The 16,132-nt window shown below is 42.3% G+C and overlaps 1 protein-coding gene across 1 annotated transcript in view; it reads right to left on the bottom strand.

Annotated features, from left to right (window-relative positions):
• Positions 1–7,627: 7,627 nt before the first annotated feature.
• LOC137638802 (chitotriosidase-1-like) overlaps positions 7,628–16,132 on the bottom strand; it is a 166,672-nt gene continuing 158,167 nt past the window's right edge. Inside the window, exon 10 of the mRNA XM_068371182.1 lies at positions 7,628–8,423. Coding sequence (XP_068227283.1) covers positions 8,307–8,423 — 117 coding nt within the window. The 3' untranslated portion in view covers positions 7,628–8,306. The remainder of the gene's footprint in view (positions 8,424–16,132) is intronic.

Raw genomic sequence — 16,132 nt, 5'->3', positions numbered from 1 at the left:
AGACATCGGAGGCAAACAGTTTAATGAGAAACTGCCTAAGATTGCCGAATCCCTATTGAAGGGAGGACGGGAAGCTAAAGAGAGACTTTCTGCCTCTTTATCCTTCCAAGAGAATAAGAGCCTTATTGAGAAGTGGGATATTACCTCTAAACAAAAATTTACCCGCCAATGAAGGATCTCAACTCAAGGGCAAGAGGCCCAAAAGTCACTTCAAAGGAAAGAAATCCTTTTCTGTCACGACAGCCTCAGTTCCCGCCATCCCCCAGACTGTGTACACGGTTCCCCAGCAATATGTTTCACAGTCTCCAGCCTTCAACCTGGTGTACGAGAGAGCTACCACCACGTTCCACCCTGCCAAATCTCATTGAAAGGGCTCCAGTAATAGGGGAAGGTGTGGGAGAGGAGGACGAACTAGAGGCCGAGGAAGTATAGACAAGACGACTAAAGTTGCAGGTCCTTCACAACAACAATGAGGAGCATCCGGTAGGGACGACTTCACCTGTTCAGGGATCAATGGGAGTTCAACCCCAGGGCTCACAGCATAGTCTTTAAAGGGCTAGGCTGGAAATGGAGATAGAAACCACCCCAGTTCAAGAGGTTCTTTCAACTCACAAAAACTTTGTGGAGGGTTATGTTCAGGACCTTCTTCGGAAGGGAGTCATCTGTTGCACAAAATCCATGAACTTTCAAGGGCAGCTATTCTGCATGCCCAAGAAAGATTCGAATGCTCTTCTAAATATTCTGGACTTGTCCCCACTAAACAAATTCAATCTGAACGACAGGTTCCAGATGCTGAGTATCTCGCTAATACGGACGCTACTACCCCCAGGGGGCCTACACCGTCTCCATAAATCTTAAGGATACCTATCGACATCTTCCGATAGGTCAGCACTTCTTCTTCTTCCCCTACCTTGCTTTCAAACTGGCAAGAAAGGCCAACAAATTCAAAGCTATGCCCTTAGGGGTTTATTATAGCTCCAAGGATTTTCACAAAACTAGTCGAGGCCATTGTCCAACAACTTCAGGTGATGGTGTACATGGATGACTGGTTAGTCTGGGATGCAACGAAATTTGAATGTCCAACAATTTCTGGGCTTGCAGATCAACCTTGAGAAGTCCAGGCTATCTCCAGCTCGGAAATTCCAGTGTCTAGGACTTTGCTGGAATCTATAGTCACACACCCTCTCTCTACTGCAAGGAATCGCAAACTCGATCAGGTGCCTACTTCATTCAAAAGTACTCACGAGATGGCAACAAGAAAGGGTCTTGGGTTTGTTACAGTTCTCTGCCATGACAGACGCAATCCTGAAAGCAAGACTCAAAGATGCCAACAGAGTCTGGAGAAGAAAGGCATCCAATGCTCGAAGATATTCGCCACAAAACCCCGATCTTACTGTAAAAGCACCTCAAGTCGTGGTCCACTGCCATAAGTCTATCAAACTACGTCACTCTACAGTACCCTCCTCCTTCCGTAACTATTCACAGGGACGCCTCAGAATAAGGTTGGGGGAACACTCCTCTTCCAAGAAAGTGCAGGGTCTGTGGTCGATTGCATTTTAGAAGTTTTACATCAATGTTCTGGAAGCTATGGCAGTGTTTCTGACTCTGAAGAGACTATGCCCAAAGACGAAATCACATATCAAATTGGTCATTGACAACAACACAGTAGTACATTGTGTCAACAGACAGGGCTCCAGATCTCCTCAGATCAACCATATAATCGTAGCCATTCTCTCTTTAGCAAAAAGGAGGAAATGGCATCTCTCAGCAGACCACCTCGAAGGGGTTTGCAGTATGATGGCAGATGCCCTATTGAGATCCAAGCCACAGGAAACACAATGGTCTCTAGACGCAAAATCATTCTGTTTCATTCTAGAGTAAGTCCCGGAACTGCAAATTGATCTCTTTGTGACGAGCTTCAACTAGAAGCTTCCCAGGTATGTAGCACCAAACTTCAATCCAGAAGCGACAGGAATGGATGCGATGCCTCTGGATTGGAGCCAGTGGTCTTGCATCTACCTGTTTCCTCTATTCAACCTCCTACTGAAAGTACTGAACAAACAGCGGACTTTCAGGGGAACATCGGCTCTTGTGGCTCCCAAGTGGCCCAAGAGCAATTGGTAGACTTTTGTTCTGGAACTCAAACCCCTCCAGATCCCACTACCATCTCCCTTGCTGTTCCAGGTTGTTCAACAGACGGCTGTCTTCGCTTCCTCTTTGATAACGAAAACCCTTCAGCTTATGATTTTCTCTTCCTCGCGGCTCAAAGAAAATTCGGAGTTGCGAGGGAAAGAATTGACTTCATAGAAGAGTACAAGTCCAACATCACAAAACGACAATATTTGTCTCCCTGGAAAAAATGGGTTACTTTCGTGAAAATTCATCAGCCCTCCTCTATTTCTATGGACTTCTGTATTTCTTTCTTTATTTCACTACACGATCAAGGTCTAGCCTCTACAACTATTGCCTCATGTTAGTCGGTACTAACTAGACCGATCGCGTATACTTTTGATATTGAACTCAATAGTGAGCTGTTTAATAAGATCCCAAAGGATTGTGCTAAACTGAAACCTAATACTCTTCCCAATGCTATTTCATGGTCGTTGGATAAAGTCCTGCACTTTGCCTCTTCGATAGATAACGCCTCTGCCTCTGAGGGATCTTGCTCAAAAGTCTATCTTTTTGGTTGCTATGGCTTCGGATGCTAGGGTCAGTAAGATTGTAGCCCTTTCAAAGGATGATGGCCACATAGAATTCTCAGATTCGGGAGGTAAACCTTTATCCAGATCCTGCATTCTTGGTGCAAAACAATCTTCCCACGAAATGCCGGGGTCCCTGGAAAATTGTTCCACTACAGGAGGTCCCTTCTCTGTGCCTCTTGGAGTGCCTTAAGCCTACCTATCCAAGAGTCGGTCTTTTAAAGGTGTTCAACTTTTTAAAAGGGAGTCGACAGGATCTAATCTTTCTCTGAAACAGCTAAGGTCGAAACTCACCTACTTCATCAGAAGGGCTTACCCGGAAAGTATTCCAGCAGGTCATGACCCTAGAAAAGTTGCCTCTTCCTTAAACTTTTTCCAATATGTCCTTTGGAGGCTTACAGGCTTACACAAGATTGAAATGTTCAAGAGTGTTCTTTGAACATTACCTACGTCAGTTGGCAGAGATTAAACACTTCGTGGTGGCAGCTGGTAGTGTGATTAAACCAGCTTCTTAAGTGTTCTGCATGGACTCTTTTGAACTGAATAATTGGGACTTCTCAGTCTACATTGTGCAAGGGAACTATGATCTTTTGTTCCTTATGTCTTTTTAATATTATAACGAGTCACAGGTGATATTTTCCATTTATGTCACAAGTATTACTGTTTTTTTACTCTGTTCCATAATTTTGGGGAATGAAAACTCTGGTTTTCTGTATATGTATATATTGTACAGTATATCTTGAATTGTTATTAGTGCATGTATGTACTTTCGGAAACATTAAAACACTACCATTCCTTTTTGCATTTCCTTTCTTTGGACCTGCTATCTATATGAAATAAAAGTAGTGTATCAAAATTTTTTAACCCTCCTTTGATAGACTTAGGTCTTTTCATCTACTGGAGACAAAGTTCTTCTTCACAGTGAGTGGGACTGTGCTATTGATTTACTTTGTTCCCACTTTGGGACATACCTCTCACCTAGTCTCATCATTCGCTACCATAGTTACCAATGCTGTGGGAAGTATGCTTATATCTATGGAGTTACAGGGATAAAATTCTTCTGGCCACAACTGAGAATAATTCTCCGGTGCACTTCCATCAGGACGACATGGCTCGAGCTGAAAAAACGGATTTTGACATAGAAAAAATCTATTTTTGGGTGAGATAGTCATGTCGTCCTGATGGCCCCCCATTACTTTTCCATCCCCTCCCATTTCTCAGTGTGAGACCTAGCGTCATGTGATGGCTGCTCCTGGAATGATTCAACAGGAAACGTGTTAGTTGTAGCACATTGAGATTGGGAGTTGTAATGGCTCTCCGGCCCACGTATCCTACCCGCACCTTTCCTTCGAGACAAGGGTAACTCAATTCGAGGAAGGATAACCATGGCTTGTTATTAACACGTTTCTGAGCCTCCTGGCCAGTAAAGTGGTAATGTGTTTGCCTAGCATTCGCATGGCAGCAGATCGATCCCCGCCTGGTACCATGAGTTTAAGCTGTTTACTGGGGAGGACACTGCTGTGGTAGGGCACCACAGGGCGGGGTTGGGCTTACCCGGTTGACGTTCTAGTGAGCCTCTATTCTGATGGAACTGGAACTGAAACCAGACACCTTTGACCTTTAACCTTTATACACGATATCTCGGGATATTCACTCAGGAGGTCGGAACTCCGTTTATACCTCTAAGGTAAATTTCTCTGGTATATCACTCGCAGAAATATCCCAAGTAGAAACTGCCAAAGAGGAACGTCCATCAGGACGACATGGATATCTCACCCAAAGATAGATTTTTCCTATGTCAAAATCTGTTATTGTAACTTACATTGCACCGTAGGGAAGGAGTTAAAGGAAGCAAGTGTATTCGTGTAGGAACAAATCCCAAACTTTGCAAAGTAATTGTTTTTTCAAACTATACAAACCGGAGTCGTTCGTTTTACTTCCCACCTCATCCAACCCACAGTTCCCAGGTGAAGGTCTAAGTGGCTACTCAGTGTGTAGGCAGGGGCCGAAGCTTCTCAGCAACATACTAGTAACTACTGTATATATACAGTACCTTGTTATAAATTTTATCAGCCAAATTCTCTTACACCTTTTAAAGAACACTTGTTTGTATACATTAGTTAGAAAGATACACATTACTATAAAAAATTGTGATTTTAAATACAGAAAGTCCTCAGTTTACAAACTTAATAGGTTCCAAGAAGCTGTTTGTTAGTCATTTTTTTTTATGCTTTGGGTAAGCATCACCTACGATTTTCAGCTGCAAAAGTCAACAAATAGTCTTTTCATATTGAAAATGTCGTTTTGCTCACTGCATTGAATTATATTATACTGTAGTCTTGCCTTCTCCATCATAGGGCTCAACACTACTCGGTATTCGAGAAGTTTTATTCCAGCTGTGACCAAGTTGTGGAATGATTTCCTAATCAGACAGTTGAATCGGTGAATCTTCAAAAGTACAAACTTCCAGCGAATGATTTTATGTTAAACAGGCTGACATAAGTGTCTTTATAATTTATTTATGGAAGATCTATTTCAATGTTATCATTCTTGAAATATTTTATATTGTTTATTACTCATGTTGTAGTTTGTTTATTTCCTTTCCGCACTGGGCTATTTTTTCCTGTTGGAGCCCTGGGTTTATAGCATCCTGGTTTTCCAACTAGGCTTGTAGCTTAGCTAGTAATAATAACAATAAAGAAAAAAATATGTAATAGGATACGTCTTAAATCCAGCTCATTGGTTTTGGTTTTATTTTATCACAGGTTCATCCTTGTCCCCAAAGCTTCAAGGGGTTGGAGACCAGTTCTAGGTGTCTTGCACCTCAGAAAGTTTGAGAAAGTTTGTATTTCATACAAAGTTTTTCAATGGAAAGAGCCTCAACATTTCTGGGAGTGATAATGAATTATAAGATTGGATATTTTTGACAGACCTCTCAGATGCATATTTTCACATTTCTCTTCATCTCAATTCAAGGAAAGGCCTTCAAGTGTTCTCCAGGATGATGGACGCCATGATCCCATTTCAAAATTGTTAAGAATTCGGGGATAACAATTCTTTTATACCTAGACGAATGGCTATTTTTTTTAGCAAGGGTTTGAGTTCAACAAATGTGGTTGTGGTCCAGGTTACTGTAATGGTTGGTGATCCTGGGTGATTTGAAGAAGTCTATTTTGGTTCCAACTTTGAAGATTCTATATTTAGGAATGTTAGTAGCTACAGTTCCTTTTGGGAGTTTTTCTGTTGTTGAAAAGGATACTGTCCTCTCTTATACTGCTGAAAAAGTTCAAAATGTTTGAGTCTGTTCCACATCTGAAGATGAGACTTTTAGGTACCATGACCTTTTTTTTAGAGAAATTCTTTGAAATAGGATGCCAAAAAATCAGGTTTTACTTCATCTCGATCTACATGAGAACAGAATAGTCAATCCAGACAATTTTAATTCCAGTCATGAAAAATCAATTTCAACTGCTGAGTTAGTGAGACAATTGCAGTGGGTTATCCCAGGGAGTTTCTTTGAAAATTAAAATTTCAGACCTTTCTTTGTTCACAGGCGCTTCACAGGAAGGATGGGAAGCGACTCTAGATCATTTACATCATCATGAAAATGGACCTCAAGGAAATCTACCCACCAAATCAATTGCCAAGAGCTTCACAATTAGGAACCACTGTTGGGAGGGGAGAACACGGCAGCATTTTACGACAATAAGGCAACATTGGCATATGTCTGGAACCAGCGGGGGACAAGGTCACAATTCCTCTACCAGGTAGTGGAGGTATAAGAAATAAGTAGAACTGCTATTAATTTGGACAAACATAAGAGGAATAGGCCTTCCAAAGGAAACATACTGTAGCATTGTTACCTCCTTTATGGTAAAGTCCTAGGGTAGGAAGGACAAGTCTTCCCTGCCGAAAAATTGGCCAAAAGGTTGTTGATGACCCTGTTCTTCAGTGGAGGATTCAACAAGTCGTAGTAGCCAACTCAGCTCCACCTCTCATGGTATCTCCTCTTAGGTCTCATTCCCTTACTGCGCCTCAAGATGAAGACTGTGACCCACCCCTGACCCAGCTGGGTATAAGCCCGGAAGTGGAAATTTTGATTGACGATTGTTCTTATGGTGTTCAATCAGCACTGGTCAGCGCTAAGCCTCCACCCACTGAGCTAGGGGAGTCTGACTCCATTTTCCTCCAGGTCTTGGTCTGCATTCATAAGTTCAAACTTCTGAAAATTCCAGGGGTGGCTGATGCTTGACCTGTAACTGTCTGGATCCCTTTTATCATTGTAACATCGAGTACTTACTTCTGTGTCGGGTAGGTATGCCTTAATTTCCCTGTTAATCTTTGTTCTCTCTAATTGTTGATGTTTTAAGTGCAATAGTAAACACTGGCAAATATTAGCAACCACTGCACTTTACAGAGTATAGTTTTCTACTAGTTCTTAATTACCACAGCTCAACGTCTTAGAATTATAACTTGCTCTTTAAAACACAAGATTCTTTAGCTCATCTACGAGCTTTTAGTCATATTTCACTAGCCTATTCTGGGGTTTCTTCGCCATCTTGATTCTCGTAAATTTCAGTTCAGAATAATATTAATGACTATGATGTCAAATCAATCTATTCTTTTTCATAGAATAAAATTGATTTATTGAATGCAAACCCATCATTTACTTATTATGGATCCATCATTAACCCCTTCTATTTCTTACAGCCGTAACCTAGACTAAAAAAGAAGCAACGGTCAAACATACCTAAATCTTTAAATCTACAGAATAATTTCAAATATTCAGGAATGGAAAGTGGGATTTATAAACTTACAAATAGGGCTAATATAGATATGGTTGTACACCTTTCCAAAATTAAGCATTTTCTTTTACTTCAATCTTTACAATCTATACCAAGGAGGTTAAAATAAAATGAAATACTGTATCTTATTGACATGCAGTGATTTTATTTTTTTCCATGCATCACAGGGATGATGAACTTCCATATTGTAATAAAAGCTCATATTAGTGAAAAAACTAAATTATAATTACCAAAAATTTAGAAAATTTTGTGTTTTGAAGTAAAGAAGATAAAAGTGTTATTTAACAATGATCATTACTTGGCAGTAAAGAATGTAAAAGTGTTATTTAATATTGATCATTACTATGAGGAATGTGATGTTAAATTTACCAGTAAATAAGGGAAATAAAAAAGGTGATAGAGGGTAAAAAATTACTTTAAATGCAATATTCAACTTATTTTTAGAAAAAAAAAATTCACAAAATGTATATTGTTACTTTATATTTCTATAAATATTTTCATAAGTAAATTTTACATAGTTGAAAGATTTCTAACCTTTACCTAAAATAATGTCATTAATATAAAGTGAATTAATATTGCTTTTAATAGAACTGCACATTTATAACAATAAGAATTTTTAATGCTTGGTCTTTGAATCTAGGTTTATATTCTTCATATTCTAAGAAATTATATATTAAATAACTGAGGGACAGTAAGAGAAATATCAATACAGCAAAAAGGGATTATGACATTTAGACAATTTTTTCTTCTTGCATTAGTGTAGTCTACAGCCACTTTACAGCACTTAGAACTTCGTTTGAACTTAACAACCAGCTGTTGGGTCAGAGAAAGGTACACAGTTCATTGCAGATGAACTCCAAGCCAGATTAATTGGACACTTGAAAGTTGCTGTACTTCCATCAGAACACATCATGTTCACCTGGAAATATAATATCTAATAAATATTTTTATCAGCAAAAACTTGTAATAATCCTGTCAACAGAAATGCAAAATAAAAATTATATATATATATATATATATATATATATATATATATATATATATATATATATATATATATATATATATATATATATATATATATATATATGTATATATATATATATGGTATATGCTCAGCCATGTCGTCCTGATGGAAGGTTCCTTTAGGCAGCTTTCTAAGGGATATTTGGCTACCTTGATACTCCCAGAGAATTTATCACAGGTATCCAGAATTCTAATTCCTGGCGCGAGTATCCTTAAAATAACTCTAAAGGATATCGCATAATATCAGGGGATGTATTTCTTGATACGACACATAGCAATCTTAACCCCGAATAGAGTTTTAGCTTTGAGGGGGAAGAGTGGTAAAATTGAAGGGGAGCCGTCATCAAGGTTACCTGGTGGATCCCCTCCCCGTACTACTACGGCGAACTATTCCTTTTGTAGTAGCTAATTAAGCACGGTGTTTCTCCCAACTGCTCTCAGTTTTGCTACTATTACAAGGATTATTACAATATCGCATAATATCAAGGGACGTATTTCTTGATACGACACATAGGAATCTTCATCCCGAATAGAGTTTTAGCTTTGAGGGGGAAGAGTGGCGAAATTGAAGGGGAGCCGTCATCAAGGTTACCCGGTGGATCCCCTCCCCGTACTACTACGGCGAACTATTCCTTTTGTAGTAGCTAATTAAGCACGGTGTTTCTCCCAACTTCTCTCAGTTTTGCTACTATTACAAGGATTATTACAATGCAATCTCCATCATCTTCATCCTCTGGAAAGTTGAGTATTTAATCTTTCCTGTGTATAATTTTTGGCTCCCTTCTCACAGTTAAATTAGCAAAATTTAGTTGTATTTAAGTGGAGCAGAGCCATGACCAGAGGCGGCCATTTTGGACCGCTGTCGTACCCCATGAATGTTTTATTTAATTAGTAGTAATGAATTCTAGCTATTTAAGCAAATTATACTAGTGAAGATAAGATTACACATGTAATATTTCCTCTTCTGTTAAAACGTTTCAATAGTACATGTTAGGGCCTCGGTGATATAGCGTAGCCGAGATCCCGACTCGAGTTAGGCTAGCCTAACTCGTTTTAGTATACTTTAGTAATGTTATCCCCGTTTATCCTCTTGTATCGTTTTATTATTCAATCGGAGATAGTACATCTCCTAGAACTACTATCATAATTCGATACTCGTCTCTTTTAGAGATTTAAGGATAAACCCTTCCTTCCCTCTGAGTGGCCTTTAGGTGGCAACCCTATCTTTGGTCTTGCCATAGAGTAGTGTACTCCGGCTTGACTGAGATAGTGTTTCTGTCCAGCCTCTTTGCCGGTGAGTATCCCGGCTTTGAAATACGACGGTAACTCAGAGTATTCAGTCTTGTTTTCGGCAACTCTACCAATGGGGGATTAGTCATTCCCCTACCGGTTACACAGTTGCCGGCATAAGAAGCCCGGCTTCCCTAGTCCACAACCAAAAGTGGTAGTACAGTTGCCGCCACCTTTCTCCCTTGTGGACTAGAAGACATGTCTTATATCTGGCAATGTCTTAGTCTAAGGAATCGTTATTCCTCTGCCGCCCAGGACAGCGGCCGGCGTAGGAAACTGTTTCCTTGATTTCCAGCCAACAGTAGGAGGCATACTGCTGCCTTCTTTCTATGCAAAATATAAGACGCCTTTCCCTTCCCCTTCTGTCCTTTAGTGACGACCTAGCCGTCACAACCTCTGTGGCCGGTATTCTACAATCTCCCCGCTTGCCTTGTTGATTACGATGCCGGCCGGGCTCCTACAAAGGCGGCCAGATTGCCGCTTCACCTTCCCCCTAACGGAAGCAAGGCTCCGGGAAAGGTTGTGCCAGCCATGAAGGCTGCCGGTGGGAGACCCCTTATAACTTTGAGTATGCTTCAGTCCTCTCTTGGACTGCCATCCACAAACCCTGTAACTGGCAGTGCAGCCGGCAACAGATATTGTGGCTGGATGGAAGCTAGAATTAATACAATCTCTCCCCTTCCATTTGAATCCTCATTCTGGAAAGAAGGCAGTAGAGACAGTAGTCCCTACAACCCTAATTATTGTACAAAACTATAATAATACGGTAGTCCTACTCTCCATTCTTTCTCTCTCTCTGTCGGCTAGTGCCGCCAGGTACTAGCCTAGCCGTTAGTATGCCGGCAGAACTACAGTATAAGACTATACAGTAGCCAGTATACCTGCAGTATAGCAAATACAGCAGTTAGAAAACTACAGTATATAACATGCAGTAGTATGATTTTCCAACATATTCTGTGTATCCTTTCACAGTCCATTGTTGAGACCGCTAAGCAAATGTTGAAGTGAAGTATTCCTTCAACATTCTGATGTATCCTAGATCATCAGAACATAAATCTTTACCCTACAGTATTAATATTTCACTTGTGGGGGAGTTAGTGCTAGTATACACTGACTCCAGCTCTATGTACTAGAGCTATTCCACCCTATATTTCCCTAATAAGGAAATTTTTAAATATTAATATTGAGGGAGGTCACAGCAATTGCCTGGAGAGGAAACACAGATATGTCTTTTCTATGTCCTTTCTAGCTTACTATCCTAAGCTATAATTATAATAGTAAGAATTACTATTAATGCATGTGAATTATTTATCAGTTTGATAAATTACCCCATACTCATTTCACTCTTTCTTTCCTTACAGAAGGAGCCCAAGGTGAAGTGTGCGGTTACGTACTGCAGTCACAAAAGTAGGAACTTTTGTGGCCACAACATTTGCAGGCATCATGCCCCCTGCTCCATCGCAACTGAAACCCTCTGGTATTGGGACTCCAAGGGTTGCAATGTCTGGTCGGCCTTGATATCCAAGGGTTTTGGTGATCCCAAGACGGCGGAGTCGAGGGATACTGCGAGGGAAACACTTCGGAAGTGGGTAAGAGGGTTCCAGAAGAACTCTTCGGACCTTACCTACCAAGCGAGACAATCAGAAGCCTTCTGTTCCCTAAGGCAACATCTGATGCGGTTGTGCCTCAGGTACGAGTCGAGCCTCCCTGCATACAACTGGCGATAGAGACCGACATTAATAAGGCTTTGGAAGGCATCGACATCCATCAGGAAAGGATGTCGGAGGTGTCCTCGGATACCGAAAAGGATCTCCTTTAAGAAGATCCTGAAGAAGAGGTGGCCCAGCACCCGAGGAGGAAGAAGAATCCGGATCGACAGAGACGGAAAACCCTGTACTGTCTGTGACGTCATATCAACCTGTGCCGTCAACCTGTACGGCCCCAACCCCTTAACCAGACCCGCTGTTACCCAAGGGTGAAGCGTTCATGGCGCAGATCCAGCTGATGATGGAAACTATGCGCAAGGAACAGCAAGAGATGAGGAAGGAAGTCAGGGAAGCAACCGCGCAGTCGCTTCTCGCGGCTCCTACAAGCGGTCCAGAGTCTCTGACTTACCTCAATGCTCCAAAACCAACCCGGCGGAGTTCATGGCCATGATGAATGGGAAACTCTATGTCTCGGAGAAGATGGAGGCCATACCCCTCGACGATCTCCAATTCTGGTCGAACTTTGCGGCGTATAAGGAGTGCTTCATCAGGTTGAAGAACGAACCTGCGTCTAAAGAAGAGATGGAACCTAAGGAGGTCATGGTTTTTGACCACGACAAGGCACAGGCTCTCTTGACGAGTAGCCTGAAGAAAGCAGGATACACAAACTCGAAGGTTTCTGCTTTGAGCAAGAGGCACCCTACCTTCCTTGCTCCTTCCTCCAGAGCTTTTCCCTTTACATCTAAAGCTCTCCACTGCGTACTAAAGGCAGTTGATGCGGGCAAACCATGCCCTACACTAGAGGAGTGTAGACCATTGTCTCTAGCCCTGCCTATGGGCGAGAAGGACTGGAACGAAGTCCATCTAGCCTTCACGGTCGCAAAACTAGATGCAGATGTCGCAGGACAGCAGTTCAATGAAAACCTTCCGAAGCTGTCGGACTTTCCTCTGCGAAGAGAACAGGAGACAAAAGAGAGACTAGCATCCTCTCTGTCTCTCCAGAACTGCATGGAGAAGTGTGCAGGCATCTCTAGTACCCAAGATATGTACACGGTCTTAGCCAAGATGCACATGGCTTCACTAGTCAAGGACCTGTACGCTTTCGTGAAGTCCAGGAGGGCCTGTAGAGAGAACGTGTTTTCCAATGCAACGGTCAAGCACGAGCCTAGGAAGTTAATCCCTTCATGTATCTGGGGCAAAGACCTCTTCCCAAAGGAATCAGTCCAAGAGGTAGTTGCTAAAGCCGCCACGGAGAGTAGGAACCTTCTCCAAAAGTGGGGCATATCTTCCAAAAGGAAATCATCCTCTGACGCTGGTCCCCAACCCAATAATAGGAAGACGAAGAAGCCACGAGTGCCTCATAAACCTGCGCAACATCCCACTGTTACTATGACCACAGTGCCCCTAATGGTTGCCCAGCCACAAACCACTTTCCAGATTGTGCCTCATCAGTTAGTAGCCCAGTCACCAGCCTTTAACCCGGGCTTTGAGAGGCACACCACTACCTTTCTCCCAAAAGGTAGAAGATCTAGACCAGGCTCCTCAAGAAACCCCTCAAGGGGTAGAGGAGGACGTGGTCAGGGTAACAAACCCTCTGGATCATCCAAGCAATGAGATGCTCCAGGTAGGAGGAAGACTCTTTCACTTTCGAGATCATTGGACCTTCGATCCTTGGGCCCACAGCCTAATCAAGGATGGACTAGGGTGGAAATGGAACAGAACTCCACCTTCCTTTCCTCAATTCTTCCAACACTCCACCCCCTTATTGGAATAATATACCTTACAACTCTTGAACAAAAAGGTCATAAGGAAAGTAAAGTCCATCAAATTCCAGGAAAGACTGTTTTGTGTTCCCAAGAATGACTCGGACAAGCTCAGTGTCATTCTAGACTTGTCTCCAGTCAACAAGTTCATCGAGAACAACCAGTTCCGGATGTTAACCTTACAACACATAAGGACCCTGTTACCGAAAGGGGTGAACGCAGTCTCAATAGACCTAGCAGATGCTTACTGGCACATTCCAGTCAGCCGCCCCCTCTCCTCCTACCTAGGATTCAAGTTATAAAAGACAAAGTATGTCTTCAAAGCCATGCCCTTCGGAGCCCCAAGGATATTCACTAAACTTGTGGACACAGTCGTACTACAGCTACGCTTAGAAGGCATTCGGGTAGCAGCATACCTGGACAACTGGCTGGTATGGGCAGCATCCAACACTGCTTGTCTGCAGGCAGCCACGAAGGTGATCCAGTTCCTGAATCATGTGGGATTCAAGATCAACTACAAGAAGTCTCACCTCTCTCCAGCTCAAGACTTTCATATGTTGGGAATCCATTGGAACTTGCAGTCACACGGCCTTTCCATTCTAAAGAAGAAGAGGAGAGAGATTACAGGTTCTGTCAAGAGACTATGGAAATCCAACAAGATTTCAAGACATCAACAGGAAAGAGTACTACGGTCTCTCCAGTTCGCAGCAGTAACAGACCCAGTGCTAAGAGCACAGCTAAAGAAAGCGTCAGGAGTCTGGAGAAGATACGCATCAAACGCTCGAAAAGATCAACAAAGACCGACACCGACCTTACTACAATCGCTTCTGAGGCCGTGGTCGAAGGTCAAGAGTTTAGCAAGGACTATTCCCTTACAACCACCGCAACCGTCAGTGGTCATCCACATGGATGCCTCACCGGAAGGATGGGGAGGTCATTCCCATCAAAGGAAAGTACAAGGGAACTGGTCACATCAGTTCAAGACCTTTCACATCAACATTCTGGAGGCCATGGCAGTTTTCCTGACAAAGAGACTATCACCTTCACAGATCAGCACACGTTAAGTTGGTCTTGGACAGCGAAGTGATAGTGAAATGTATGAACTGACAAGGCTCGAGATCGCCCTACATCAATCACGTGATGTTGGCTATCTTTTTCTTGGCAAGAAAGAAAAGATGGCACTTATCAGCAGTTCACCTACAAGGGTACCGCAATGTGACGGCGGACGCTCTATCCAGGCGAAAGCCGATAGAGTCAGAATGGTCCCTAGATGCAGACTCATTCTCCTTCATCTTGGAAAAAGTCCTTGAACTGCAGATCGACCTCTTCGCAATGAGCGACAACAAGAAACTACCTCGATATGTATCCCCATACGAAAACCCTCGAACAGAAGCGATGGACGCCATGTCCCTCGATTGGAACAGATGGAATCACATCTACCTGTTCCCTCAAACAAATCTCCTGCTAAAGGTCCTCAACAAGCTGAGATCCTTCAAGGGGACAGCAGCAGTAGTGGCCCCCAAAATGGCCCAAGAACAATTGGTTCCCTCTAGTGATAGAACTGAGGCTGAGGCTATTTCCTCTACCGAACCCAGTTGTATCCCAACTGGTTCAGAAGTCGACTGTCTACGCTTCATCATTGAGAACCCAAAACCTACATCTTATGATTTTCTTGTCTTAGCAGCCAAGAAAAGGTTCGGGATCTCAAAAGACAACATCGACTTTATAGAAGAGCACAAGTCAAAGTCAACCAGAAGACAATATGAATCGTCTTGGAAGAAGTGGGTCTCCTTTGTCAAAGCAAAGAAGCCAGCAAAAATCTCAATAGACTTCTGCCTGTCCTTCTTCATCCACCTTCATGAGCAAGGTCTGGCTTCCACCACAATAACTACGTGTAAGTCAGCTTTGACTAGACCTCTTCTCTACGCCTTCCAGGTGGACCTGTCGAACGAAATCTTCAATAAGATTCCAAAAGCATGCGCTAGACTTAAACCAGCAACCCCTCCAAAGCCCATGGTCCATGGACAAAGTCTTACACTACGCTTCGAACTTGAACAATGAAGATTGTTCCCTAAAGGATCTAACACAGAAAGTGATATTCTTGTTCACTATAGCCTCAGGGGCTAGAGTTGGTGAAATAGTGACCCTATCTAGAGACGAGGGTCATATTCAGTTCACAGAAGAGGGAGAACTGAATCTTTTTCCCGATCCTACCTTTCTCGCCAAAAACGAGCTTCCCAACAAGAGTTGGGGTCCTTGGAGAATCTGCCCTCTGAAGGAAGATATCTCTCTATGTTCAGTAGAGTATCTTAAGGTCTATCTTCGAAGAACTTTAGACTTCAAGGAAGGACAGCTCTTCATAGGCGAAACGTCTGGATCAAACTTATCCCTAAAAAAACTGAGGGCAAAACTAACCTACTTTATTCGCAGAGCGGATCCTGACAGTACACCCACAGGTCACAATCGTAGAAAAATTGTTTCCTTGCTGAACTTCTTTCAGCATATGGACTTTGATAGTCTTATAAACATTACGCGAAGCAAGTGCATGAAATAAAACACTTTGTAGTGTTATAAAACCTGTCGTCTAGTGCTGTGATGAACAGTGAACTGTTTGGGACTTAACAGTGTAAAGAGTGAACAGGTATTAGCACCTTTTAGTGTAATACCTTTTATTGAGAATCACTATGGTGATTCAAGGACTGTTTTATATAGGTTTAGAATCTAACCAATAACACCAATGCCGTGTGAACATTCGTCTACAGTGTTAAAACATATCCAACATCTAAGTGAAATCAATTTAACAATTTCCGTGTGCCGACGATTCCGCGCAGGACAGTTCAGCG

The sequence above is a fragment of the Palaemon carinicauda genome, chromosome 3 (assembly GCF_036898095.1).
Source record: "Palaemon carinicauda isolate YSFRI2023 chromosome 3, ASM3689809v2, whole genome shotgun sequence".
Taxonomy (NCBI): Eukaryota; Metazoa; Arthropoda; class Malacostraca; order Decapoda; family Palaemonidae; genus Palaemon; species Palaemon carinicauda.
Note: the sequence above shows the minus strand (reverse complement) of the source record. Positions and strands in the feature narration are given on the sequence as shown.